The sequence below is a fragment of the Drosophila pseudoobscura genome, chromosome 2 (assembly GCF_009870125.1).
Source record: "Drosophila pseudoobscura strain MV-25-SWS-2005 chromosome 2, UCI_Dpse_MV25, whole genome shotgun sequence".
NCBI lineage: Eukaryota > Metazoa > Arthropoda > Insecta > Diptera > Drosophilidae > Drosophila > Drosophila pseudoobscura.
This window is the reverse complement of record NC_046679.1, coordinates 6,198,770-6,223,423: the sequence shown is the minus strand read 5'-3', so window position 1 is coordinate 6,223,423 and position 24,654 is coordinate 6,198,770. Positions and strand designations below refer to the sequence as shown.

Genomic DNA, 24,654 nt, shown 5'->3' with positions numbered 1-24,654 from the left:
TTTTCCCATTATATTCTGCAAAAATGAACTCTATATTACGAATTCCTCTTGAGTTTCGCTATATGGAAGTTCGACTGTTGTTTAAATTAGTCCACTTTGAATAAATTCATAAGATAATATAGGGACAGAACTATATGGAAATGTGTTTACATTGACTTTAAATGTTCGAGAATTTTGAAATTAGTTTTAATTTCATTCAGAAATACGATCGTTACGTCCCATTAGGCCAGCTTTCCTTTCTTTTTGAGCTACATATATAATTGAGACCTGGACATGTTCTTAATTTAAATTAAATTTCTAAATTGTTCCACATGTCGAAGCAAATAAAGCCCGCCCAAATGGAGACATTCAATAGTTATTACCACTTTAGGATGGCAAAAAGAAGCAGGCCATAAAAAAGTAAGAGGGCCGCGAAAATGCTCCAATAAAAACAGTCATATTAAGACTGGCCATCGAATAGTATTCGCGATAAGGAGATGATCCCATAAACACAAATTCATCAGGAGAAAGCATTTCGCCAACCGTCCATTCAGCACGGCCAGGTTGGCAAAATTTTTGGAAATCAGAAAACTGACGCATTCCCAGATCAGAGCAAGGCGAAGCAAACGAGTTTCTTAATCACAGACGATACCTTGAATGGCATATTAATTGTGTAATCTCTAAAAGTCCATTAGCATATGTATGGGCGAGATTGGCATCTGTCACCGAGCCGCGGGGGAAAGACGTTCTTGTCGACACCCTCAGAATTGGGTTAGCTGGGACTTGGAACAATGCCATTTTATATCAAATTGGTTATTGAGAGTTTCGCTAAAATACAAAATTCTAATGAGATGCGCTCGAAGACAAAACAATGGCCATGCTACCAGCTAGTGTTGTTGACCACTAGGTTCGCATCTCGGATTCGTCTCAGTGTGCTAGAGACCAGAAAGGGCAGCGCACGCAGCCAGAGCTTAGCCTTCACCCACAGACATTACACTTAACAGCCATGCATTGGCAATTGGTGACAGCTTTGTTGCTCTTTGTAGCATGGAATTATCCCATTCAGACTCAATCAGCCAGGATGCCGGCTTTGGAGGTGCAGCAAGGGCCAGGGCGGCCACAGGCACGGCAGCCAGCCAATAAAGAGTGCGAAATATACAAACTTGTAATTAGTCTATGGAGAGATATACTTATGTACTACTTCTTTTGTTCCAGTAACTACCAGTATGTCCTGTTGCCGAATAATAGCGGTGGGTACCGGAGGCGTCGCATCCATGACATCCAAGGCAAGGCTGCGCCAACGACAACCACAGAGCGTCCACTAGTCCGCGTATGGAATAGTTTCATTCGAAGTGTTCAGCCCTCGTTAAGTTGGCGAAACTTGACCAATCCATTGGCCAACTTCTTTAACGATGGCAGCGCCAATATCATTGAGACATCGCCCGTGTTCCTTCAGTCTCTGGACGAGGACCTGGACCCACAGCCAGAGAGTCCGACTCCAGAGTCGCAGAGCTCCAAGAAACGCAAACGAAAGCGCCGCAAGCAGCAGAAACGTAGGCCCGCCTTTGACGCGCAGGAGTATGATCCGTACGATTACTATGCACCTCCGTTGCCTCCAGCCGAGCCTATGTTCTTCTACGACACTAACTCCGGCAGCTATTACGGAGTGCAGCGCTTCAGCCCGCAAGACTTTCAGGCAAACTACTACAATCACTTTGATCCCGCATCGGAGGGGGAGCCACAGGAGCCGACAGTTTTGGGTAAAATCAACACCAAAAAGATTGCTCTTCTGCGGCCACTGCCGTTGTCCGCAGTGGGCACAGTCGACGCCAGCGACTCGGCCAATCAAAACGAAGACACAGACGATGAAATTGATTCGAACGATAGTACAGCACTGACCGATGCAACGTCTTACGGCATTGGCGAAGAAGACGATGACGCCGCGAGTCAGTCACCGCTCTCCGAGAGCATGCGCAATGCTCTAGGCACGTATATGCGTGACGATCAACCCAATCGCCAGCGCCAACGCCAGTCAGGGCGCAATGGTGGCGTCACTGCAATTTCAGACTCAGGTGCCAAGGTTTCTCCTCGGAACCAGAACCGCTACTATTCGCTGCGCGCCTGGTGAAATAAACCAAAATATCTTAATAAACTTATCGAATACCTGATGGACATGAGCATGTATTTAAAGGATTTGTTTGTATGCGTGTGAGTGTGTGTTTTAAAAGGATGATATGGAGATGGCAGCTGTAATGAAGATAACAGTCACATGTAATTTCTCTAGTTATATATTATTTGTTAAGCGGTAATGAGGTAGTCAGTTGACTTACTATACTAACAGATCACAAGAAATTAGCTAGGGTTGATCCGGGGATATGCGACGATTAGACGAGCTTCGTGAGACGAGATGCACTGCCAGCATTGGGATCCACTGGCAGTGCAACATGATCCACATGCTCAACGTTTTGAAAATATGCATGCTGAAGGGCGTCCTTGGCGGAGATGCGCATGTTGGGGTTATAGCACAGCATCGACTGTACAGCAAAGTAACATTATAGATATACGCTGATGGATTTGTTTGGGATTTGATCGCTCACCATTATAAGATCATGTGCCTCGTGCTCGCGGATGGGTGCAGGCACATTGGAGGGCTGAAATTTTGGGAACTTAGCCTTAAAATCCGGCAGCTGTGTCACACCAGGCCATGTGGTTTCGTCGGGCGTGCTCAAAGTGCGAAAGATCCGAAACAGTTGATCGATTTCGCTGTCCCCGGGAAACAATGATCGTCGCATTATCTGAAAAATAATCTTGAATGAGGTAATCACCATAAACACAATCCGCATAACCTACCATCTCGGCGAAAATGCAGCCCAGGCTCCAGATGTCCACTCCAGTCGAGTAGAACTTAGTTCCCAGCAATATTTCCGGTGCTCGGTACCAGAGCGTGACCACCTCGTGGGTGTACGGTCGCATGGGTACATTAAAGGCTCGTGCCAGCCCGAAATCTGCCAACTACAGCGATGAATTAGCAAGCAACTAACGGGATTACAGCTTGATGCCTACCTTTATTCTGCCCGCCGTGTCTACGAGTAGATTCTGCGGCTTGAGATCGCGGTGCAGTACACGATTGGTGTGACAAAAGCAGAGGGCGTCGAATATCTGGTGCATATAGCTCTGAAAAGAGTGAACGCGTTTGTATATACATACATACATATGTATGGAGGCTTACTTAGATGAACTTACTTTGATCAACTGTGGCGTAAAGACATCCTTCTTCTTGTCCATCAGTTTCTTCAGATCCATGTTGAGATACTCGAATATCATGTATAGATTATTACCAGAAATAACCACGTCAAACAGCTGCACCACATTCTGGTGCTTGAGATTCTTCAGCAGGGATATCTCACGTATGGCTGTGGAAGGGACGCCTTCATCCTCACTGCAATAACGAGGGAAAAGTCAGTAAACTCAACACATGTGTATACATAATGTCAGTATTAATGAATGCGACTTGGAGACTGAAGGTGTGGCTGACCACGCAGCCGAATCATGTGGTGCTACGGCTTCTAAGAACACAGCGCAGCACACACAGAATCCGGGCTGCGTTGTGCAGCAGGGTCTGCTACAGAGCCTGCGAGGTGTTTGACATTCGTCAAGGACGCGGCGTCAGCAGCCAGGATGCATATCATATCCCAGGTTGTGTATATCTGCACTACACGCCATATGCCGACTGCCGTTTGTTGGCCGCACAACGCTTTGATGCTGGGACTCTAGATGCGAATTCCAGGACATCGATGTTGATTTACGTACCCTTCCAGACGGATTTTCTTGAGAGCCACATCCTGACCAGTTAAATTGCTGCGCGCCTTGTAGACAATGCCGTATGTGCCTTCGCCGATTTTCTCGGCTCGTAGGAAGTTGTCTAAAACAGTTGTCATCGGGTTAAATCAATCAATCGTTCAATCATTAGTAATCAAAAAATTGGAGGGAATGCAGCCCATACAGGGATGGCAGAAGCGAGGCTAGAAAATATCGATATATCGATAGTGCTATCGATACCGGAATGTTGAAACCTTTTTTAAGAGATGTGGCAGCTCATTTTTGAAAGTGTCAAAATTACATGAAGGTGTAAAAATTACATGAAAGTGTCAAAATTACATGGGACTTTTTTGGGATTTTCTCTGGGATTTTTCCTCGCCACAATGTCTTTTTCCCCTCAACAATGTCCCTTGCATTCCATTCTCACTTACGTTTTCTTACGTCTTATGTTGCTGGCAACATTCAATTTGTATGGGCCAGACTCATGTGCCGTGAAATCGAGCAGCATTGTTCCCCAACATGGCGCGGATTGAGCAACATTTTGCATACCCTGGGAAATGGATGATCTAGAATGGAGGAAATGTTTGTTATCTAATGCACCAATATAGGCCAAAACTAGTTAGTTTCTGTTTTAAAGGTATTTCAACGGCATCTGGACACCGGCGTCTTCGGGATTCTGGCGTCTGGTGCGATGGAAAGTCCGTGGAGAACGTGCGGGAGCCGTGGGGAATGGGGCCTGCTCCACCGCCTGTACCTGTGCCTGCCGCCTTCCTGCTGTTCTCTCGACCGAGTACAGCGACGGGAACGGAACCACGACGACGAACGATACCCTTCAAGGATGTGGGCGATGCGCACGCCCTGGACGTGTCGGTGGCGGAGAGGCGCATCTACTGGACTGACTAGAAGACCAAGTGCATCTTCCGGGCCTTTCTCAATGGCTCCTATGTGCAGCGGATCGTGGACTCGGGTCTGATTGGGCCGGACGGCATCCGATGGTCCGATGCGCAGGTTCGTCTCATCGAGGTCGCCCGCCTGGATGGCAGCAGTCGGCGCGTGCTCTTGTGGAAGGAGGTGGAGGAGCCCCGGTCCCTGGTACTACTACTGGTTTCTACTACGAACCCGATCTTCTTCGATGAGGAAGTTTGACCTGGCTCTGACCCACTGATCCCTGGCCCTCTCTGCCAACTATTAAAGAGAATTTCTGTCTTGCCGCTCGTTAGACGGTGCCTAATTTTCGGCGGACCCGAAAAATCCTAGGCCACCTCACAGCAGCTACAAGCCTCGACGAACACCTCACGCCTCACTTCGGAGAGGCCGCAAAAAATATATTGTTTAGGAATGTTTGTCCAAGGAACATCTTGGCCTAGATTGGCTCCTGCAACATCTTCAGATGTCCTTTTGTTGGCAACAGGCCCATTTGTGTGTTTCTGCTCCATGCACGTTGACCATTTAGGGATTGATGCATTTATGTATGCCCCAGCGATTAATAAGCTTATTAGTTGTTTGGAGCTCTGAATGCTGCCACCGTGCGATAACACAATAATTTCAGCGACGAGGTGAGGAGGAGTCGAACTAATAGGTGGGCTGGGCAGCGGATGGGTGCACCTCCTGCAGATATAATTTTCTCAGGTGAAAGACGCATGGAAACAAAGGGTATGGTCATATTGTGGTGAATGCATTTATGGCAGCCCAAGCGTGTATTAAGCTGATTGAAAATTTTGCTGAGCAGCTTAAAATCTAAGGATGTTCTAAGGGGGTTCGGAACGGGGAGATGCACAAGCTCACAAACATGGTCGGGCATGGTTATTTTTAAATGGAATTTGCTGGTTCAAAATAAATTGAACCCGTTTTATAATGGTCTATATGCATAGCTCCATATGTACATATATCGAACAATTTTCGATGGAAATGTTAGTTTTATTTGAAATTTATGTGAGTGTTTCAAAATATATGTCCTCTATATATCGATTCCTCTTTACATTCAAAAAGTTTTTCAAATAACAATATAAATTAAAAAAAATATATATAAAATCAAATTGCCTGAATATTATCCAAAATCCAATCACTGTATGGGGCAATAAACATAAACAGGTATGGCGCTTCGAGGTACGATTCAAATCTGCCCATCAAATTGCCGATAAGATAGTAGTTTTTGGGCACGCCGTTCTCCACACGAACGCCTACCAAAGCCGACCCATACTGCAGATCCGCTCCTTCAACATGTCCGCACATCTGATGCTCCGTGATCAGCTCGTAGCTTTTCTTACAAAACTGCTTATCGCGGATGTTCGCATAAGTCTTGATGCGGAGGCTATGCATTTTCTTGCCGTCCTGCCCATCGTAACCAATCAGGTCCACGTTAGTTGCAACAAAAGTAGTTGGACCCTCCCAGGGCTGTGGCATGCAAATGGGCTGAGCAAAGATAGAGAAGGGCACACCGCGATCCAGTCTGATAACAGCCAGGTCATCCCCAAGTGTGTTGATATTGTAGTCGGGATGCACAATAAACTTGTCAATCGAGAACATTTTTGTGTGTGTGCTGGACTCACAGTCGGAGGTGTCGAACAGAACCGCATAGGGCGTGTGTGGTTTTTTGTTTCGATAGAAACAGCTGGCGGGGTTCAGGGCATGCCGGGCATTGAGGAGCACGGCTACGCAATGAAATATGAATGCCTCACTACTGTTCTTATAGACAAGACGTCCCAGCCATGGCTGCTCATCCTGCTCGGCGTACACCTTGTTCGTGTAGAGCTGTCTCTCATCCAGTCTGCCACATGCTTCCTCTTCACACACTACCGCAATGGCTGAGTTCAGGAAGGAGGAATTTAATTGGTGTCGCCTCAAGAACCTTGGTCATCTTACCTAGCACGGATAGAACAATAGAGTTCACAAATACAAATACCCTAGATCCCGGCATCTCGTTGTGTGAGCTGTGAATAGGACGTCGAACCAACAAAGACTGAATTGATTGAATCATTCGCCGTCTCTGAACCGCTGATTAAAGTTTATCGAGCCGCAGGGCTTTACATATAATTTCATATACATACTTTTAACTCTCTCTCTGTATGCTCGACTTGGTGTAATTATAACTAGTTATCTCTTCAATCCACTGCCTGTGCGTTGAAATGAGTGCGAATAGGGTCGGCATTTGCGGATTGTTCTTAGCCAATCCATGCAGGGAAATCCCCAAAAGGTTGCATGCCCCAGTGCCGTTCTCCATTTTGATGCCCACCAAGGGCGAACCTGCCAACACGGGCCTGTCTGTCGGGATGTGTGCGCACACCTCAAGCTCCGTTATGGCCAGACCCTCGAATTTGCGCTGGCAGTAGGCCTGACTCGTAATTTTAGTTGTTCGATGGCTCCGTGTTCCACTTTTGCCCTGACCTAGGGTCACCACATCGAAGCGCCGGGCGATCAGGGAACCGGGGTCTACGTCCTCGGCAAGAGACAGGCCGGATGCCATGTTAAGATCGCCTTCCAGCTGTAGTATTGCGATATTGTTGTCAGAGCGGTCCAAAGTGTATTTCGGATGAATGAAAATCTGGCTGATGGGGTGTATTTTATTTTTAGTCCTGAACCTGTAGTCCCGTTGGGCCTTCCAAATCACACAGTGCGCCGGCGTCAGGATGTGGCGAATGGTGATAGCAACGCCAGAGCAGTGATACAGGTGGTCGAAATTTGGACTGTAATACATAATCTTTCCAATCGATTCCGTATCATTGGTTAATGCATTCACACAATCAAATACTTTGGTGGCCAATGCTGCATCTGTAAAAAAAAACGTATATGCATGTACATATATTAAAGAAGCCTCAACCGCGTAATCAAAACATACATCTCAGCGTAATAAAAGATAATACCAAGAAAATAGGCACTGATCTGGATGAATACATATTGAACTGGTCTGCTCCGATCCGCTCTGCTCTCTCGTGGTTGGATAAAAACTGAATTGACGATGAGAAGGCTGTTGAGCTGCTGGGCTTTGTCAGCTGCGTATATATATGTAGGTATGTATGTAGTGCGATACAGAGTCGAAGGGACAGCGAAAGGCACGAGTTAGGTTAACGAAGAGAGCACGACGAGGCTGTTGAATGATTAGCTCGGCTCACGAGCTGCTAGGTGCCGACTAAATTCGCAGGCAGGCTGGTCGAATTGATCAGCGCGCTGCAGCGAGAGCGCGACAGATCGAGAGAGCGAAAGAAAAGCCGAAAGACGCGAGAGAACGGCTGCATAGGCAGCTGCAGTGCGAGAGCACATATGTATGTATACATGTGAATGCAGCTTACAATGTGCAAACAACAAACAATAATACGGTTTTACTTTACTGCTGCACCACTGGCTGTAATCTATTGATTATTGAGCTGCGTAGCCCTACAAAGGCGTTGGCATAATTTTCTTGAGAAATGAAGTCCGATAATCCACTCCGCAGAAATGCTACAAGCGTTTAAAAAGACATTTCATGCATTTACAAATTTAATTGCCTGTAATTGCCGCACGCACTTCATGCTGTCTCAATTTGTGTTTTACGAGTTGCAATAAAAATGCCATGAACATTTGCGGGCTGGTCCTGTTCATTCTGATCTGCGGAGCATGTGTTTTGCCTGCTGGGCTTCTGTAGAGAGAGAGAGAGAGAGTGAGAGCAAGAGATTTTGTTTTTTTTTCGTGTTCTGGCGCGCAACGCAACCGAACTTTGCATTTTATGGCTCATTAATCATTGGAAACGCTGAATCACGCTGTTTGACAGGACCCTTCGTGATGACTTCATGGAGTCCCCCTGCCCGCTGCGGAGCGGGTGTCGACAATTAGCAGTGATTCGAATGGCAAACCAAATCTATTACTCCACTTGTTCAAGTGCTTCGTTTCGTTTCTTCCCCTGCCCGACCTGGCACAGACCGGAATTTATGGCTGCAGCTGTTTCCACATTTCCATATTCCTACGACTGCTGCTCGGTTGCTTGCTCTCGATAACGAAGGAGTTCGCCCGACTTGCTGGTTGGGGGTGGGGCAGGGGAGTGAGAAATATAAATTATGCCATGCTGATATGTACTTACGGTTTTTGGCGCCAACCAAGTGCCGAAAACTGCATTGCCCGAAAAAACAGAAAGCAGCATGAAGCACCGAAAGCGATGGGTGGCTAAAAGAATCCAATTTCGGGGCAGGCGACAGCCCAAAGGTGCGGTCCCCAACTGTGTTTTGGGTCTCCTTGTGATTTATGCGTTCGGGTTCGGGTCAGAAATGGGGTAACTTTTGTGTAAATAACCTCAAAGAATTTTCAATCTATTAGTGGTGGAAAGAAATCCCAAAATTCAGGAGTCGTCAAGCGATTTCAGCTTTATTCATAAATCAACCTGTCGAAAAACCCAGCAAGGCCGCTATAAGGGATATTTAAACAGTGGCTAGATTTTTGAGTTCTGCAGAATCCAATCGCGATGCAAACGAACGTTAGTATGCAAACTAGTTAGTATCCAACTAGATGGAACCTACGTGGATCCCCTCCATGGGCCTCGATGAGGGGAGTCCCTGAAAGGGGCTGAAAGTCGGTGATCCCGCAAATGTTCGAAGTAGCTATTACATTGTGTCCATCCTTTTTCCGGCACTCTTCGGTGCTGACTTTCTGGAACGGCATCTTAATTCTCTTAGGTATTGCCCGTTTTTTAGGTCTCAAGAAGCCCGACACTTGGAGAGTTGTGTCGTCGGTACCACTTGAAAGTTCTTCGGCTGTGGGCAGGCATATGGGCTGAACATGGTTAGAGATTTCCACGTTCCTGGCCAACTCGATGGGAATTGCAGTCCCGCTCGGTAATGTCGTTGTCCCAGTCGCCGAGGACAACTGCCGAGACCTCTCTACCGAAACCAGTCAGGCAATGAGCAGCTGTGACGACATGACGGGGACCTATGAGTGCACCCACACACTCATAGTCTCGGTCTCCCAGGGAGTCAGTGAACTCGATCCGGGCGATCCAAGGGTGTTCGTCCAGTTTCGTGATTCGAAACCTAACCTGCGATTCGTTCAGTTGGCCGCACTGCTGCTTGTTAGGGCTTCTGTTCGGCACTTCAGCAAGCATTGAGGTGCATCCCAGCCAAGCCGTATCATTTATAAGCCCAGTGGCTGCTATTTAGTATATATGTACTTAGCTAGTTAATCCAGTTATTGAGTGGTTGTACTGCTTCGATTATTCAAACGCTGGGAAATTCCGCTCAACTTCCTGACAATCCATCTTCATTGAATCGAATGTAAAGTATGTTGTATACAACAAATTAATGCTGATTCTTGTTTGCTCATAATTATTGCATAATAATCCCTCCGAAACGACAAAAAAGTGTGTTCAGTATATGTACATTTCAATTGAATGAACTCGAACAAATATGAATAAAAGATTCATTTGATTGGCGACTGCCGCCGCTGCTCATTTATTTATGAGTATATTCCGATTCGGTGCAGCGCGAAATCGACATTACTTAATTGAGCGTAAATCAAATTAATTAATTCATTAATTCGAGCGTTGTTAGCAAACGATTTGTGGTCCATTTAAAGTGGCTAACTGACAGAATTTTCCCCGAATTTTCTCCCGTAGGCAGGACATTGGTAATGGAAATTGCACTCGTTAAAGTGAAAGCATGTTGCGGGCCCCCCCCTGACAGACAGAATGGAATAAATGAGGCCAATTGCTAGCTAACAGCTTTAATCTGAACCCCAACCCAACCCCCCGTTCAGAAGGCTCCTCTGCCTTGAATGGTGTTGATCAAATGTCAAAGTTGGTGATGAAAACAAGGACATCGACCGGGTAGACAATGCTCCCTGGAACTACCGACTTTTCAGCTAACGAGCAGGCGCATGTTCCATCTGCAATAATAACAATGCTGCCAGGATATTGACACAGCGGCAATAGCAACAACCATACCCATGTGCTGGTCGCAGGTCCTGCCATTGTCGACAATAAGAGCAAATGGCGGGCAAAAATGCAACTTGTAATTCGAACAAAAGCAAACCAGTTACAAATGCCGCTCATGCGACTACTCGTAGATGAACCTTTGTGTATTGGTATTGTTGGTACGTCCGCACGTGTACTATATTTCTTTTCTATAGTACACGTATATGTATCCATGTGAAAGGAGGAGGAGGACTATAAACAGAAACAAAACTTAGGGGAACACGTGGACAGAAACGGAAGAACAATTGCCATAGCCTCACCGACAAGCTAAATATATTTCCTTCGATGACTAGTCCAGGGATAAGAGAGCATTTGTGAGCCTTTTCCAAGGCGATAACAGAATGTAAAATAACCACCTTATGAAATACCCTTGGCCTGAAGGAAGTTTACGTGGTGGCCATTCGATTGGTTTTACCATTGCCATTTCGCGGTAAGTCCTTAATGATCAGGTCACCGCCGAGATACGCAGTCCAAGACTTCCTGTTCATTCAATTGGACACTCGGCTTCTTGACGACAGCGGCAGCGTCTTTGTCCCCATTTGCCTCAGTCAAGACCTCTAAAACGACCGGCATTTGGGAGATTATGTACTCGAGCTCGTGTGGATAATATTTATTGCTCCGGTACTTCAGAAGATCCTTCTTAAGTTTCACACGTATACACGTACCTATCGTCATTCACATAGCCCAAGCAACCCATAGCCTCGTTGCCTCCGGGTCGCCATAGTAGCCGGGCCAGAACTCTCCACCGTCAAAGTAAAACTCTCCTACCTCGTTGGGTCCCATAGTGTCAACAAATTCGCCGACAATCTTCAGTTTCAACCCAACAGTATTGGGCTTCTCGTCGAAGATGAAACAGCAGAAACAGCCTAACTCTGAAAAACCACAGCCGAAGCGACGGCGAAGTTCTTGCTGAGTTTGTAAAGTGCAGCGCCTACCCATGCACAAAGGCCTGACTGCTGCCAATCGCCGTGTGACCTTGTCCTCCTCGATTATGCGCACCGAAGGGCCTATCGGACAACTCGTACTGAAGATGCCCTTGCTGATTGTGGTGATTCCAGCGATTTGGATGCGTACTGAACATCAGCAGTGGTGATGCATGTTTTAAGCAAATCCGTAAAGCATTTGACAGTATTTGACTTTTTTGTGTAATACTTACATGTTTTCGTTGAGAATTTTGCGGCTGTTGGACAATGTGATTGCCTTGGGAGGGCCCGTGGTTTGTTGTTTATTTATATCCCAATTTGAGACGAGTTGGCTGGAAACCTTCCTGCACATGAGTCTGGAGCACTTCCTGAATACTGATGGATACTGATGGAGACCGTCGGATGGTTACTTATTGCCACACTCTTAACATCCGACTTGGCTGAGTCTTCTCGAACTATTTCGTACTTGTATCTGTCGCAGAAGTTAATAAGTTGTTTGGTGATGTCAAATAGCTTTTCGTTGATTTTTTTCAGATACGTAATGTTCAGGGAGTGAGGTGAGATTCCCTTGAAGAAGCAGGCCTCTGTGACAGCCGAGAGATAGGCGGTTTTTCTTGCTATGATGGCCACGATATCCGTCTGATACTGTCCAATGGAATGTCTTCTCATAGTCTGATATCTGGAGAGGTATATTGATTAGTAAGAATTTCCATATTGGGCAACCTTTTGAACCAACTTGCACTATATCCTTGGGATGACGCTGCATCTTCTGAAATATTATTTCGCCTATTGAAAGGTCTTCCGAAAAGGGAGATCTCATCCTCAGGGCTCCAGATCTTGTGTACTGTACGGCTCAAGACTATTTGCCTCCGAAATTGTCAATTGTACACTTCCAAGGTAGAAGATATTGTCTGCTTGTGTTTTCTATAATTATGCATACAATGTCATATGGTTATCTCTGTTCTGAGAGTGATAACTTTGACTGATAAGCGTTTTAAGTTCCATAAAATCAAACTAAGCGATCCCGAAACGCGAACCGAAGGGAGGAAACTCGTGGGTGCTGAAGATGATTACTTCTGATTTTACCCATTTACCCATCCCCATTTGAATTTATCTAACTCCAAATTGAACTTGCCACGCATCAGTGTTGCCCAGGGAATACATACTACGGCTTTAGGTACATACATACACACATGTGCATTGGGGGTTAAGTTTAAAAGTTGTTCATGCCTAGCATTTGAAATTTGTTGCGAAATTATATTGCGGCTTGTTTGTTTCGCTCCTACTCCTGATTCCCTGCTGCTGCTGCTTCGTATGCGTCACGTTGCGTATACGCGCCGTGCGCCCCCAGGGCAGGCCTTCTCACCATTCGCACACACAGAGAAAACCAAACAGAAAAATACTATAGCAACAACCACTAGATACACACCCACACACGAGCATCTAGATAGATGTATCTGAGGGGGGTGGTGGGAGGGGAGGGGACTCTACAAATCCGGCAGCATCTTCCGCACATTCTAGTAAATAAGTTTTGAAAAGGAAGGCGAAATAAACGTCGACAGCGTTTATACTCCTACATATATGTATGTGTATTATGCTGTATTACAAAAAGGATTGTTGTCGCTGCTGCCACGATAAATGGCCCTAGAGTTCACATTATGTGTGTGTTTATGTGTGGGTGGAAAATCTATAAAAAGTTATAAAAGTGTCATTAGCGCCAACAATAGGCATGCCGTCAGCATCGGGACCTTAGCGCGTTGTTACATCGCTAAAGCCTTGTCATAATCCCTGTCCTGTAAACTTGTTGTTGTCAACTTTTTCTCCGCTTTGCATTGGCAGTGACCTCCTTTGTCACTCCCCGAACAATAATAATTCATACGAGTGTCACTACTAACTAACTAAATGGCTAAAGTAAAAGGTTTTCCGTGTACAATTTGAGAAGTCTGTCTGTGCGAGAGTGTTGAGTACCGGTCTGTTTGCCATCTATGCCTATCATGTGCTTTTTATCACTCGTTGATTTGCCTTATTGTGTTGTTTCATGCATAATTTAACACAAAAATGGACCGAACAACGACATCAGGTTTAATCGAACTTCATGGCTTTGACAGATTGCAATTGTCTTTGTTATTTCTTTTCTAAATATTAATCGTATATAAGACATGCTCTCTCAGAGCTTTCCATTCTTCGATTAAGGTACATATCTTCAATTTTATTTCCATCACTACTTAGTTTTTCGATTTGGTTTCGCTTTGACTTCAGTCATCTTTTATTGGCAAACTTTTGTCCTGCTTTAGACATGCCCGTCACATTGAATCAAACAAGTTTATTTGCTATGTCTCTGCAGTTGGATCTTACATCTCTCTCCTCCCCCTCCCGCTCTCCCTCAATCCCATCGCTGGTTAGTTGACTTTGACAAATTTCAGCAAAGTGGATTAATTTGTTTTATTCTGTACCTATTGCTGTCCGCTCATTAGAGCCACAGACGAACAGAGTCGAACTTTTCGCCAGAGATAAGAAAAGTTGGCCGGTCCTGACCTGGCCTGGCTTGACGGGGCCTGGCTGGAGGGCTTTAATTAAGGCCCGGTCAGACGGCAAGTGAAATCAACAGGTGATTCCTGGGCCAGGCCCTGGCCCTGGACGTTGACAGGCGGCTTGTGGCACACACTTTGCCAATTAATGGCTCAGAGACTGACTTCGGGCCTGCCCGACGATCCTTACAGGCAGTCCTGGATCCCTTGGAAACTTTAACTTTGCCCATAAATCTCCATTTCAAAAGTTCACGACCGGTTGGAGATACAGATACGAGTAAACAACGAGATTTAGCGCATTATGCAGGCCAGGGAGCATTTAGGCAGCTTTATTGTCGTAACGTTATTGTGTTCCATTCCGGTGTGCCCAAAGCCACACTTCCATCGTGCCATCGTCTTGCCACTGGCTTTGACTTTGGATTTTCGCACAGTTGCCAAAGGGCAACTTCGCCTGTACCACGCCCACGCGCTGTCGAGTGCCACAAGAGACATTATGCGTATTTTTCTTGGCATTAATTTTTTGTTCTCTCTTACGAAAATATTTATTTAGTCCTCGCTGGCAGTTTTAACGTTAAAGTTCACTGCATTGAGTGGAATTAAAATTTACAGGGAACAAAAATGAAAATGGCATATTAATAACGTGAGGAAAATGCACTCTTGGTGCAGCACACACGTCGTATACGCATTACGCGGTAAACTCAATGGAGTGTATGAAAGTATGGGGCTCCTGTTTCGCTTGTGTGCGTACGTGAATATTGCCGAAAGGCAGTCGGGAATTTATTTAACTTTCACTTTACTTGAAGCCGCTGCGTGGCAGCAGCGTGCATTTGATTATTCCCGTTTGCACAGCAGAATGACGAGAAACGCCAGACAAACAGAAGAGGCAAGGAAAAACTCTGCTGGCAACAATCAAAAGTCGCCACTGACAACGGGGCTATGCCTCCAGTGGAGGGGCCCTGTGTACACTGTACACGTATTTCTCCTTCATTTTAATTCACTTTATTTCATGGACAATCCGATCCGCTCATTTTCGCCTCCCATCGGGGCTGACATTTTCACGAAATTCATTTGCTGTCTCCGTATTTAAAGCTGCATTTTTTTCCCCCCTTCTCTGGGGTTTTTGTCTTCCCCTTCGCAATTCCCGACATCGCTTAGCGTTGGGAGATATTGTGGCGACCTTTCTTGTTTTATTTATTTACATTTAGATTTTCCAAAAGACAAACGGCTAAGAGATAAGCGACAGCCAGCACAAATACAGCTCGGAATTTATTTAAAATTCAACCCGACAAATGTCAGCTTGATGGAGGCTAATTAAATCAGTGAAACTGACTTAAAGGACTGTGAGATGACTGTCTTGCAGCGGCTCGGTTTGGTCTTTATTTAATTCATGAATTCAATTGAATGGGACCCTCCAAAATGTATTTTTTTTCCCCTGGAAGAGTGGTTATGGGACTAGTTTTTTTTTGTACCTTCATATCTTTCGCTTGATGCAGTAAATCGCCCGTTTTCATGCTGATTGATGGGGCGCCCTTTTAGTCATTCTGACTTTTTTCTACTTATCTAAAATGTTGAGTTTTTGCGCTGAATAATTTTCCACTCGGTAGTGCCATCCAGCTGAAAGTGTTTCGTTAATTAGGAAACGCGGAAATCTGTCATCTGTGTGCCCCTGTGTGCGCTCTTGTGTGTGTGTGTGTGGGTGGGTGTGGGTTGGTGAGTGATGGCAGCCACAATGGTCGTTCCTCATTTCATCTGCCAACCATGGCAACCATGGCAATCGCAGCGGGACTGCAGATTGAGGGTGAGGTAGAGGCTGCTCTGCTACGCCGATGCGGTTGCCATAATGCCCGTAATTACTTTGTTAATGCTCAGCGTATTATGCCAGCAAATTAAATTATGTACGGTGCGAGCACAGAGGGAAACAGTGACAATGCGGCACACACTACTAGAGCCAGCAGGCAGAATCCAGCAACCAACATCCCGTAGCACAAGACATATTGAATATTTAAGAACGTGGCGCACTTTTAAATTTTTTAAAGGGCCAAAAGGACCACTTGACTGCCGTGACATTTTAGCTTGGGGTATTGTGCGCAAGACTTTAATTAAATGCGACAGAATTTCGCCAGGGAGTGCAGAGAACTGAAACTCGTAGTTAATCCACTAGAGGAGTTGCTTACAATTTAATCAAACAAGAGTGTACTGCTTTTGCTCATAGAAAGAGCTTTCATTAGCCACTCAGAAGTTTCATACGATCAAGGTTAAAATTTCTAGGAGAGGAATATGGTTAGGGAATATGGATCGCTACTTTCAGGACACAAAATTTGTCCAGATTTAGTCGGCAGTTGAGTTGAGTTGTTGGAAGCGGTACAGTTCGAGTTCCCTTAATCATTGAATGACTGATTACTGACTACGCTCCCCAGTGAGTCACACTCCTTCCCTTTCATTACGTCATGGTCCACTGTTGGCCACAACACACTCCAATTACGTTGCCAATTTACCATCTACCACAATAGATGCTGGGCCAAAGCGGAAGTCCCGGGGTGCACTTCCATGGCACGCTCAGATAATTTCATTGTAAAGTTTAAGCAAATGTTTACCCTGCAGATGGGAGACAGACTGGGACTGAGACTGGTGGGGGCCGACTGGTGAGGGCGTGCTCCTCTTGCCGATAATTGAATTAGGGATGCCGACGACAAGGTAACAGGGTCTGCGGGGTGAAATGAATGAGCAGACGAGGTGCGTCACAAATTAAAGCCAACAGTAACAGCCACGGCAACGGCAACGGGAACGGGATGAGGCCAACAGGTGTTGACTTTTCGCCAAATTTTCCATTTTGGGGTCTCTTAAGTCTTTAATAATTTAATGGCTTAATAAAGGCTAGGCCATCGCACTGCCAGTGTCTTGATCTGATCTGATTTGTGTGCGAGCTGTGCCCTTGCCAGTCGGTCTCTAATTGAGTCAGCAGGCTTCTTGGAATTGGCCTGATTGTGCATGGGGCACAATCTCGTCAGTGTCTGGGCCAGGCCGAGGCTCTCGCTAATTTCCTGCATTCAATGGGCGACGGCTCTAGGGCAGGCTGTCGCGTCGTGGCCGAGTGGCAAGTGTCTTCTGGCTCTGGATCTGGCACTGGCATTGAATGGAATTAAGAATGCAACTTTAGTCTATTTAGTCGCTTGTAATTGCGTTTGCTTGTTAACTTGATTCCCTGCTGTTCTCTGACTGCTTTCATTCAGATACTCCCAAATGCAGTAGCAAATGGCTGCCGGCCAAAGCCAAATGCAGCAAACCACACAGCACTCTCCGGCTAATGACATTTGCAGAAAGGCTGCCAAAAAGCCTGGACCTTGACTTCAGTCCAACCGCAAGAGGCAAAGAGCAAAGTTGTTCTTGACGTCACTCCCGATTGATTCCCAGGAACAATCTCTGACGCATTCCACCCGACATCTGTGCGTGCATTGCTTTTTAATGGCAGGGGCCAGTGGAATTCCTTAGATTTGTTTGCCACGCGGCTTCTCCCCGACTCCTTTGCTCTGTCCCCCAGCTGGAAACAGTCCAAAGCCCGGGCCAGGCGTGAAGTGGAAAAGTCGCCTCGGACTAGCCAACTAATTTCTCAAAGGATTTCGGCTTCACTTAGTTGTTCTTTGTTGCGGCATGTGCCACAAGACCCAAGGTCTCCGTCTCCCTGTCCCTCTCGATTACGAAGTTGTCAAGTGGGCCAGGCCAAGTGGGGTTGCCAGGTCATTGCATTGCAGTGTTCTATTAGCAGGCATATCCTCTTGGACGCCTCTTGGGGGGTCAACTCTTCATGCAGTGATTACACTTGTAAGCCGGCTGAACGGATTGCCCTAGTATTGATTTTCGGCCGGCCACAGTGCGTATAGGCAATGTCCCAGAGCCGTGATCTGGAATGAACAATGAATACATATTTTCTGTACATTAATAAACACTTTGCTTGGTTTGGACTTGAAGTCCGGCCGCTGTCAAGTGCAAACAAAGGTCAGCTTTTTACACTCCACTCGGAGTTACAAATCCTTTTGGCAGACACTGTGGCTAGGCAAGGCATCACTTTCTCTTATTAAGTACCCAGCAGCATAAACCACAAATCAGATTTATGGCCGCCAGACACAAATCTGAGGCCCGGACCTGGCCGTGGCGCTTTAAGAAGACTCCTTTCCGCCATGTCTGGCCAGAATTTAAGCAGCGCAAATAAAACGCAAAATTACACCCACACACAGATGGCACAATTTGGGATTCCATTATGAGCTCTGTTGACGAATGCATAATTGAATCTAAAGTATCTCATTTGTCCCATAAACACGTTCGACTTTTATTTTACTCACTTATAAATAAACCAGAAAAATGGTGAATACGAGTATGCGGAAAAATATTGTTGACTCTCGGGGCAAAGCCACGTGCAGGCTGAGAAACGACAAACAGCAGCCCCCCAAAACAACAATTGAATTTCTGTTTAGTTAAAACACACACTCTCATAAATAATATATATAGCATTCTTTGTGCCACACGGATGCGAGTCTGTGTGTGTGTGTGTGTGGGGGCATCAGGTATCGGTATTGGCATTGGTATTGACATTGGGGAACATTAATGCCTGTTTTGTGTGTGTGCCACAATCGAAACGAAATGAAAAAGCATTTGACTTTCTGGTTGGGCTTATTCTGTTTGTGTGTACGTGTACATACATTCGATCACCGGCATTTTGTGTCTGCAATCACCTCAGTGAGTAGCAGACGGTGAGTGGCAGACGGGCAGGACAGGAAGAGATGGCATTAGTTTAAAAGGCTTCCAATACCCGTGGCCATATTCAATTTATGTAATAGAATTGCGTTATTTGTGTGTTAAATGAATTTCCCCATTCAATGCCAGCACAGCTTAAGTGTGGGCCCCCCGAATTTGTGGTTACAGCTAATGATGTCGGGAGTTGTGTTACAAATTTCAACCGCCGAGGGGCTTCGCTCCGCAATTGTGTGAGGCTTAAATCTAAAGCCTGGCTAAAACTCTACTGCTCTTTGCTTTTAACTACACTTTCCACCAACACACTAAATGTATAATTTGCTCAATAACATGATAATTATAACGACATCAGATAGCTATGCTTTGAATGTGTGGGCTGGCAACACAGTTCGCCCATTACCAGAGAAACATGGCAGAAACGTGACAGGCCCTGAAAAGTTTCTAGTTATATTAATAATTTGATTAGTAGTTAACGACGAAGAAGCAGGAAACAGGACACAGGAGGATGGCAACGGGCTACAGTGCGTATGTGTGATGCCTCCATTCTGTTTCTGTGGGCATATGTCGCCTTTCGCTTTCCACTCGGCGAACAGCAGGCGAAAGTGCGGTTCGGGGCGAGTGCAAAAGGTCTCCACAACGTAGAGGAAACTTAATTTTCGTGCCGAATTTTTGCATATTTTATTAACCCAAACAGACGGCACACGGCGCTCTGCGCTGTGGCGCAGCCATTGGATAACCAACCCAATCATAAAAGTTGCCCCTCAGCCTCGGCCTCAGTCGACTTGCTTTAATTTTATGCACAAACAAAAGTCCTCAACTCGGCCCAAAGTCTCGGGCAAGGGTTTGCTTTTCTGTTTATTTCTGGGCCCGAGAGCGAGACCGTGCTCTGGGTTTCCTCCTAGAACATCCTCCTACGTACATATACTCCTACGTAGATATATTTAAATTAAATCTTTAATATTGTGTAGATTGCGGAATCAAAGCAGAACCCGAGCCACCAGCCTCCGACTCGAATTACACTTGAAGTTTAATCGCCCAGATTTGGCATCCGGCAGGGCAGCCGCCAAGTACTCGTACTTTGGGGATGCTGTGCCCCATTTGCTTGCCTACTTTTTGGGAAGATGCTGGGAGTATTAGATAGTCGTTTGATTAGGGGAGAACAATTTAATTCGTGTTGATCATGGTCTGGTTTCCGTCTTTCCCCATTTACGAGACCCATAAAATGGTTAACACGTGTCCACTTGGCTTGGCTTAAACAGCTTTAAGGTCTCATCTCCTCTTTGACTCCATTGTGAGAGTATGGATTCTGTTTGCTCTTCACTGCCCACAGCTGCCCGAGTACGCATACGCAGCGTGGCCCAACGAAGGGCTCAACGATGCACTCTGTCCGTTCAGATGATAAGCATTTGACTCTGGGCCATGGACAGACGATGCACAGGCACGTATCAGTTTCGACTTGTGCATGGCCAGAGCCAGGGCAAATGTGCGGACTGCGCAAAGTTGGATTTGGCCAGAGGTAGAGGTAGGCCAGAAGAAAGTTGGGCTCGCCTTATCTATCCGCCTGACTGGCTCTGGATGTAAATTGCATTTGGAACCAAATGGTGTTGACTTGGCCCCAGAATGAATGTATTCGGATTTGCTTTGTTTCATCGACCTTCGTTGGCTCGGAGGCACGAGTCCGCTCGAACTCATTTGACCGGCAGTTGATTGACCGTCCCACACACACCCACACAGAAGACACTTCGATCAAAGTGTCATTCCATGTTAATTGCTTGGCTGTTGCGGTTTTTGTGGAGCTTGTGCTTGTGCCCCAAAGTTCAAAGTTCTTAGGGCAAATGATTGGTAAAAGAATGGATAAACTCTGCTCGGGCTAAAACCCTTTTTTGGACAAATTCTGTTTCTGTTTCGTATGAGAGTGTGAAGCAGATCTGCTGGTATGGATACGAGCCCGATTGGACTTTACTTTCACACATACCAGACAGATGTCCTCCACATATTCCATCCATAGTCCTCTGTCAAGATGAAACTTTGTTCCCGTTTCCCCCCCGCCCCCGTACGACCCCTCTCTTTGGACGGAACTTTTTTTCAATTTTCGTCTGCCACAATGGGTTATCAAATGACAACGTGCAAAGTGCTCAGCAGCACTGCCACATCCTGCCAAAGGATGCTCTGTGCTGCTCGAGTCTATTCAATTTCAATTGGAGCCTGTTTCAAATCGATTTTTATTATTTTGCATTTATTTTTCACCCCCGTGTACCCCACAGCACCACCAGAGAGGAAGTCCATGCGAGTATTGGTTTTCCATCCATCCTTTTTTTAGCATTCGATTCGTCGGTTTGTCGGTTTGTCGCTTAGCATTGTGGTCGGATCAAGGTGACCGGGTGGACGCCGGATGCCAGCGGGTCGTTAAATCCACCACAAAATCTAAGCCAGCCTAGGACCTTCCCTTGCCTTCTGCTTCCCCTGGATAATACCCAGACAAATACTGATTAATCTGAGTCTTTAAGCGCAGATTCGGAATGGTCTCCAGCTGCCGAGTACAATTGTTCAGTAAATGGTCGACATTTATTATGGGAGAGTGGGACCATTTGTTTGCTCTGCCCCAATCGGATCCAGCTAATGACTCCTCGTCTGTGGCTTAGTTTGACGGTGTCATTCCGTCGACCCACGACTTCTGTCAAACTCCGCTTCGAGTCTGAGCCTGAACCTGAAGCTGAACCTGAACCTGAGCCGGGACGCTGCTGTCTACCCTCATTTGCCTAACTGACATTTCAACGCGTGTCACCGAGGAGCAGGCAGCGGTCCCATCATCACTTTTCGCCCCATGCGCCGTTGGAGCTGTCACCATGACTGATACAGCATCCATCCCACGGAAGCCAGGTTGACGCACTTATTGTTTGACTTTATTTATGGAGCGATATTAGAGGCGTCGTACAGTGCGTGCTGTCAGTCCATGCACATGGTTGATGGTGGTGGCTGGCTGGTTGGTTGGTTGGCTGGCTGGCTGGCTGGCTGGTGGGATTTGCAATTGCTTTGTCCTCTGATAAAAGGGTAAAGAGATGATGGGCTGGGCGTCTCTCTGGCCATAATGTATGTGACATGGGCGTGTTCAATTTGCTTGATAGATGTCTGCCATTGTAGCGGGAATCTCAAGCGTGATTCGGTTACCAAGAGAGAGAGAGAGAGAGCGGAAGAGATAAAGAGAGCTGGCAACTGATGTCCCTATTATGGCAGATTTCCCCGAATCCTGTTTGGCAATTTGCAAAATACTCGTATTGCTGATGGAGCAGTCTTTCCAACATTCCCTTAGCTAACAGCGAACGGGTTGGTAGTCCTCAACTTGAAAAAGTACTTTCATTTTCCTGGAACTCACTTTATTTAGCCTTTTCAGTTGAAAATTCGGAAGTGAAACTTCAATTACACAGATGGACACACTCTGCATTCTCCATTCTACATCCTCTATTCAGAGGTCCTTGCCAAGTCGAAGACCCTCTGAATCGAAGTGAAAACTTTTTGCGTTCCTTGGCAAGGCGTTTATCGAATTATGATCGATTTTTGCCCTGAATTGACACAACGTCGCCGCTACGTGAATGCCTGCGAGAAAGGCGACTGGAGAAATGGCGGCCAATTGCATTAAATTATTAACGTTTTAATTACGAATTTTAATGGACATTTTTCGCAGCAATTGAATTTACATCGACAATCTCTGCGGAGACACGTAGATTGGCAGCTCCGTGCCCCTCTTGGTGCAACCTGCTTTCATTGAATATCTCTAAGCCAAAATAAACTTTTACCAAAACGAAAACTACTTGGGGACAATTTTTTTGCGAAATTGACAAATTTTGACATTTACGCAGACGAGGGAAGCTACCAGTCAGCCAATGGAATGTGTATTACTTGTCTGTTTGCTTGTGTTCCCGTGCCCCACCGCATGTGGAAGTCATCCCTCCTGCTGTTGCTGTTGAATATGTAATTTGATGAGAGGCAGACAGACACAACACACAATGCCCCGCCACAGCCAGCCCGGCGAGGCATGTAAATATGTATGAATGTTTCCACAGCTTCCGGCGTCTCGTTGATAAGCCAAGGAATTTGAGGAGCCTTGACTTACTAGGCACTTCCACATCCTTATCCACATCCCCCCCATTGTCTCTCCCCAGTCACGTGTCCCCGTGTCCCTGTGTCCCTGTTTCGTCCCCTCAACTTGTTAGTTTGCTTTAAGTGTCCGTGTACTGCCTTGGGGGCCTGGGCCACACTTCAGTTGGTGTTTGTCTTGTGGTTGGATTAAAACACACTCGCCCCAGTCCCAGTCCAAGTCCCATTCCCAGCAAATGTCCATGGTTTCAAACACTCACTCACTCAGACACACACACACACCCGTGCTCGTGCTAGGAGTTTATGAAAATATGCGGAAAGTGTTGAATTTATTTGCCCAACAAACATTGTGAGTTTTCGCATTTGTTGTTACGACTTTTAATTCGCCCGGCTTCTCGAGTTGTATTTTCATACCCGGCAATCGTGGATAGCAAGGGTATATTGTATTCTGGGAAATGTAATCAACAGCCAGAGGAATCCTAAGAGGTAGGATCTTCTCTCACTCTTCCCCCTCACATTTCTGCTTTTCAAAACCATTTTGAAGATTCCAAAGATATTCTTTAATCCATTCACAGTCTATAAATATCCCTGGATATCTCATTCTCGAGGCAATGGCTTTTTCTGGCCTGCTGAGTCCTGAGTAGATGCAGCTGGTGAGCAATTATTCAAACAATATGTCTGCAAATCTCTGCCCATCCTGACACGGATGATGAACGGGCAGGCAACATGTTGCTCCGTGTAGCAATTAAAGACGCGAACACACACAAGCACAGAAGGGATGAAGCCGTTCTTAAAGCTAAGAACCATTACTGATTTCACTTACGGTCACGTTTCTTCTCCAACAGGTGACATTTCTAATTCAACCTTAACCGGATTAATTTCATCCTTCCGCCATTAGGAGAACCGGAAGTGGGATCAGTCACGAGAATGGCTTTTGGTCTGTCGTCTGCAAGGGCCTTTAGTCTGTGTATCAGGTTTGCGCGTGTCCTTGGTCCTGTTTGTGCGTTTTAATAAATTGAGTTTTTCGCATGGCTTGATTAGTCAAGGGAGCCACCGTGGCCACCGTGGCACGGAAGCAGCGCCAACAGGTGGCCCACAAAACAAAATAAAACTCATGAAAAGTCTGGAAAAGTGTAAACAGACTTCAAGTATGACATCAGCTTGGTGTATTGTGGCATGCGATAAATTTATTCACACAGATGTACGAGTATAAACAGGCAATCACGACCAGATGCTGGCGAAAATCTCCATGCCACCATACAGGTGCACTCGAGGCGTCACCGCTGCGTGGCAGCCAGGCTGTCAGCCATTTTTGCTGACTCTGGCAGTGACACTGCCACTTAATGCGCCCGCCGCCACATTGGCGCTCTGTTTGCCTGCGGCTGTTGTTCCCAAATTACGCAGCAGAAATTAGGGTACGGTCTGACATTTGGTCTAATCCCACACAGCGAGCCGAGACCACGAATGCGTGTGCAAATGCCCGTAGGTAGTAGTAAATGTAATCTGATTACATGCAAACAAACATAATTTATTGCCCATTCGATGGAGTTTATCAGCAGCGGCACTCTACTGTCAGGACGTGGTCTGGTCTACTCGTATTTGTTGCACACTCAACGCTATTTGTGCGATTGAT

General features: G+C 46.1%; 3 protein-coding genes across 4 annotated transcripts; 1 reads left to right on the top strand and 2 right to left on the bottom strand.

Annotated features, from left to right (window-relative positions):
• Window positions 1–174: 174 nt before the first annotated feature.
• LOC4800890 (uncharacterized) lies at window positions 175–2,130 on the top strand. Its single transcript, XM_001358049.4, has 2 exons — window positions 175–1,125; window positions 1,195–2,130. Exons 1-2 carry the CDS (start codon window positions 986–988, stop codon window positions 2,105–2,107), a joined length of 1,053 nt encoding a protein of 350 aa, XP_001358086.4. The 5' UTR covers window positions 175–985; the 3' UTR covers window positions 2,108–2,130.
• Cdk2 (Cyclin-dependent kinase 2) lies at window positions 2,128–4,003 on the bottom strand. 2 transcript variants are annotated; one of them, XR_001451602.2, is made up of 7 exons: window positions 3,790–4,003; window positions 3,223–3,418; window positions 3,043–3,153; window positions 2,830–2,991; window positions 2,577–2,774; window positions 2,310–2,513; window positions 2,128–2,226 (listed from the first exon to the last, which is right to left on the bottom strand). XR_001451602.2 is itself a non-coding variant. In XM_001358048.5 (7 exons), exons 1-6 carry the CDS (start codon window positions 3,915–3,917, stop codon window positions 2,364–2,366), a joined length of 945 nt encoding a protein of 314 aa, XP_001358085.1. In that variant the 5' UTR covers window positions 3,918–4,003; the 3' UTR covers window positions 2,141–2,226; window positions 2,319–2,363. The 2 variants fall into 2 exon arrangements, 1 of the variants encoding a protein (XP_001358085.1); XM_001358048.5 differs by having other exon boundaries at window positions 2,141–2,226; window positions 2,319–2,513.
• Window positions 4,004–5,744: 1,741 nt separating this feature from the next.
• LOC13036546 (venom peptide isomerase heavy chain) lies at window positions 5,745–6,780 on the bottom strand. Its single transcript, XM_033376534.1, has 2 exons — window positions 6,661–6,780; window positions 5,745–6,602 (listed from the first exon to the last, which is right to left on the bottom strand). Exons 1-2 carry the CDS (start codon window positions 6,773–6,775, stop codon window positions 5,830–5,832), a joined length of 888 nt encoding a protein of 295 aa, XP_033232425.1. The 5' UTR covers window positions 6,776–6,780; the 3' UTR covers window positions 5,745–5,829.
• Between the last annotated feature and the right edge of the window lie 17,874 nt (window positions 6,781–24,654).

Excerpts from the sequence above, each read along its gene's own strand:
- LOC4800890 (XM_001358049.4), top strand. The coding sequence starts at position 986 with ATGCATTGGCAATTGGTGACAGCTTTGTTGCTCTTTGTAGCATGGAAT. Across the intron at positions 1,126-1,194 it reads CGGCAGCCAGCCAATAAAGA|TAACTACCAGTATGTCCTGT; the intron begins GTGCGAAATATA and ends CTTTTGTTCCAG.
- Cdk2 (XM_001358048.5), bottom strand. The coding sequence starts at position 3,917 with ATGACAACTGTTTTAGACAACTTCCTACGAGCCGAGAAAATCGGCGAA. Across the intron at positions 3,154-3,222 it reads TTACGCCACAGTTGATCAAA|AGCTATATGCACCAGATATT; the intron begins GTAAGTTCATCT and ends CACTCTTTTCAG. Across the intron at positions 2,775-2,829 it reads GCTGCATTTTCGCCGAGATG|ATAATGCGACGATCATTGTT; the intron begins GTAGGTTATGCG and ends ATTATTTTTCAG.
- LOC13036546 (XM_033376534.1), bottom strand. The coding sequence starts at position 6,775 with ATGATTCAATCAATTCAGTCTTTGTTGGTTCGACGTCCTATTCACAGC. Across the intron at positions 6,603-6,660 it reads TATTGTTCTATCCGTGCTAG|CCATTGCGGTAGTGTGTGAA; the intron begins GTAAGATGACCA and ends TCCTGAACTCAG.